The sequence below is a fragment of the Gossypium arboreum genome, chromosome 12, assembly GCF_025698485.1.
Source record: "Gossypium arboreum isolate Shixiya-1 chromosome 12, ASM2569848v2, whole genome shotgun sequence".
Classification (NCBI taxonomy): Eukaryota; Viridiplantae; Streptophyta; class Magnoliopsida; order Malvales; family Malvaceae; genus Gossypium; species Gossypium arboreum.
Window position 1 is genome coordinate 119,265,911 of NC_069081.1, and position 4,185 is coordinate 119,270,095.

Below are 4,185 nucleotides of genomic sequence, written 5' to 3' on the forward strand. Positions count from 1 at the left end.
TTTTAACGAGATTAACAATTAAACTTAATTGAATTTCTGAAAATAAAAACATTAAATAAGTTTCATATTTGGGAATAGTACTGATGGCACATTTTAACAAAAAAAAAAAAAAATACATAATCAAAACATAACCTAACATTTCTAACATTTACCTACATGGCAAAATAAGTAAAATTTTAAAAAAAATATCCCTCCATTGTTTTCCATTTTAGCTCTTCAAAGGAAGGAACTCAAAAAACTGATAATTAGGACCACCAAGGTTAGCATTCCCCGGGGCGGTGGCGATCGATATCTCGTTTTCTTTCTCGTTGGAATCATCGGAACCGTCATCGTTACCGCTATGAAGAGGGAAGAGTTGTAGGGTTTGTGAGTCATCTTCTCCAAGTGTCGCCTCTTGGTTTCTAACAAAGTTGAAATCAAAGACATTGGTATTGTTGTTGTTATATCTGCATGGTGATTTAAAGATATTATTAAGACCATGATGAGTCTTAAAGAGCTGTTGGTGTTGGTATTGGTGCTTTGGGTCCATTGGTCTTATTGGTGGCGGTGGGGCGACGGTGGTGACAGTGCTAATCGCTGCCGTCGTAGAGGTAGGATTAGGGCTAAGAACAGGTGATAGGCTTGAGTAAGAGAATTGCATTTTGTGCTGCCACGTGTCATTCCTTTCGACAAAGTTCTTTCTTTGCTGTAATTCTCCTTCCTCGAATTGGATCCATCCATCTGCTCTACATTCTGACACTGCTGCTTTTGCTGCCATTTGTATTGAAACAGATTCCTAATAATAATAAAAACAAATTAGATATGAATAATAAATACATTTTAACAAAGAAAGTACATGAACTATTTTCCTTACATAAATAATAAGGTAAAATTACGAATTACTAAACTATTAATAAATTTATCCTTTTATTATTTAATTTTTAAAATTTATAAAATATTCACTAAATTATTGAAAAGTTGTGAATTTCTGTAGTGAGGTAAAAGTGTAGTTTACCTAAATAATACAAATTGTATGTAAAGCGACGTGTACACAGCTTCTGGTTTATATTAGAGAAAGCCAAGTTTACATTCCATTCAAATCAAAAGGACAAATGGTCCAAGAGTGATAGGCTGGATTTTGATGACAAATTGTACTATGGAGTGAGCCCAGTCTTTTCACTGTCAGGCTTCCCATTTTACGTAGAAATATATATAAAAATTATATTTGAATTAAAAAAAGGGGGTTGGAGGGGGGGTGCTCAAATCAATACCTAGCCTGAAAGCCATGAATGCATATGAAGCACATCACCCAAAAAAAACCAGCTAGTTTCATAACAGCAGCCCCGACAGAAAGGAAGGAATGCAGCTTTTAAGCTCTTTTCATTTCCCAACAATACTATCCCTTTTCTTCTTTCTTTAGACATTACATGAACTATTTTTATATATTATATATTATATATGTGTATATATGAACAAATAAAGCCTTGACTTTAAAGTTTAAAACTTTTCACTTGTGTTAACGTAATGATGGTTTTGTTTAATCAGTTTTGCATGGTAATTTGATTAGATTGTATTATTTTTAGTTATAACTATCATAAAAGTTTGGATATTAAGAGTTGGATTTTATTTTATCTTATATTAAAAAATAAATTAGTCATAAGTGATAGACAATAGAGCAAATTAATTTTTTAATTAAAATTTCATCCATTTGGAATAATCATATAGTGACACTTGGCATATCATTATACTACATGTTAACATACAATGACTAACTTAGAAATGAGTAAAAGTTTTAACAAAAAATCAGTTTACTTTTTTATCTAAAATAAATGAATGATTTAATTTATATTTTAATAAAGAGAACAAAATGCAATAAACTTCTTTTAGTAAAGGACTTATATGATAATTTTACCAATTTTTAACAAAATCTTTTGCATGGGATAATAATGAACTGTCTATATTGACCATGAAAGACAGAGAGTAAAAAAGAAAGAAAGAAAAGGAATGGAGAGGATATTAGATAATAGACCTCTGCTAGTGTACTGCAGTTTATAGGGAGTGCCCAGTTTTTGGTCTGTTCAACTTCATAACCTGTCCTATTCGTCTCTGTAATAAAAAAAACAAAACAAAACAAAAAAAAGAATGTAACTTTACTCTCTCTAACAAACAAATACAATGGTGAAAACCAGAAATATATATATATATATATTATTCTAATTAGCAAATAGAATATTAAAGCAATTGTAAAAAAGATGAACAGTATTTTATGTTTTTTTTTTGTCTTTTTTTTTTGTTCATGTACCTGAATCTTTTCTTTCAAAGTTGTCGGGATGATCATCTTGAGTTGATTCCATTTGCCGGCGGCGTTTTTGACGTTCCCTTGCTTTATGGTTTTGAAACCAATAAAAAACATTCTTCCCTTCTATCTTACCGTACCTACGAAGCTGTGCTGTTATGTGTTGGATTTGGTCGGCCGATGGTGTCCGAGTACCTCGTCTATAAAGCTCTTCCAGTGTACGTAACTGCTCGGGCGTTGGGTTCCATCTCGAGCTCACTACAACAGCTGGTTGTGTATTGAACTCCCTCTTGTTTTGGTCTCCCATACCTATAATATAAGACCATCGTGTTTATATATAGCCATGAAAATGAAGGAGACTTAAAAGGAGACGAAGACGTACTTAGTGCAAAGAAATCGGAGCCATTGATACGGCTTAAACAAGGAGAGTTGTTGTTTGGCCTAGGGATTAAAGGCCTAAGTTTCCTACCATTAAAGGAATCAGGCATGTTGAACTCAGCACCACCATCATTATAACCCATCATCCACATCTTTTGGCTTACCTAACAAATATCCAAATTCTATATACTTATTAGGGTTTGTTTGGAAAGGAAAAAAAGGGTTTAATGAGCTTTTACACACTCACTCACTTTTAAATGAAGCATGCGAAGGTAATAGTGGTGGTAGCTAGAGACTTGGTTTTAAACAAGTAAAACTTATATATATATAAAACAAGAATTGAGGGTTTTAAAGAGAGAGAAAAGGATAGATTAGGAGAATACAAAGGGAGGGTGTTAGTGTTGGTTTAAGAAGGAACAAAGAGGAAGAAACATGAGGTTGACTAATGAATAAATGCTGTGGTGGGATTGAAGAAAAAAAAAGGCCAAAAAAGCAAAAGAGAAGGAAGGAGAGAAGGGGAAGGGGAAGGGGAGGGGGAGGGGGCAAAGGGGAAGCGTGGAATTCTGGGTGTTTTTTGGGAGTAGGGAATGAAAAAGGACGTGACAAGGGATGAAAGGGTTTATCATAAGGCTCTCATAAGAAAAAAAAGAAAAAGGCTTTTCATTTATTGTTTTCGTCTCATGTCTCGTGCTTTTCATACATATTCTCAATCCGAACTGCCCCTCTCTTCCTTCTGCTTCTTTACCCTTTTCTTTGTCTATTTTTAACCTCTTCTCTCTCTCTCATGCATTCACATGCAAATCCATGCATGTACATCACTATGAGTACACCCTACATACATACATACATACATACATACATGCATGCGTCTTGTTTTCAAATCATGTGTGTATCCCAAACTCCAGGTATAAATCATCATCTGTGTATTTTCTTTAAATCATGTGAGTTATTTTCAAATTGTTACAGTTTGGCCTTGATTATAGTAAGATTAGTACTCTGATTGTACTCTTATCATAATTATTCATTGTTTGTGACTCTACCTGTAAGCTAGTGTTATAAGTTTAGATTTCCTGTTATCTTTAAATTCATTCATATACATGTGTATAAATAACTATATGTAATACTTGATCTGGTGCAGTTTGACTGGTATGTATTGTTTCAGTAATAAAACGATGCAATCAACTCCCTTTTTTACACCGGTTGTATAGACCTATTCCACTCAATTTCAATCACATCGGCTAGCGTATAGATAATATTAAAAAGTAAAAAGTTTTAACTTTTAATATTAATAAATGATATAACTTTATTGGAATATTGTGCATCACTCGCTCAATGAATTTTTATATTTGAAATTTATTTAATATAATTAATTTGATATTGATAAGTTTTTTTTTTTTTTAAAATAGATAAATCTAGAACAATGCACCAAAATATACTAATATCAGTACACACTGATTCCAGTAGAGAAATGATGCGTCCACAGGTGCGGTACTCATCTTGACTTGATGTACCAAATTCCTACCTTCTGTAAA

At 32.8% G+C, this 4,185-nt stretch overlaps 1 protein-coding gene across 1 annotated transcript; it reads right to left on the reverse strand.

Annotated features, from left to right (window-relative positions):
- On the reverse strand, positions 1 to 3,372 carry LOC108479115 (WUSCHEL-related homeobox 1). Its single transcript, XM_053023495.1, has 4 exons — positions 2,658 to 3,372; positions 2,282 to 2,584; positions 2,009 to 2,085; positions 1 to 775 (listed from the first exon to the last, which is right to left on the reverse strand). Exons 1-4 carry the CDS (start codon positions 2,803 to 2,805, stop codon positions 209 to 211), a joined length of 1,095 nt encoding a protein of 364 aa, XP_052879455.1. The 5' UTR covers positions 2,806 to 3,372; the 3' UTR covers positions 1 to 208.
- Between the last annotated feature and the right edge of the window lie 813 nt (positions 3,373 to 4,185).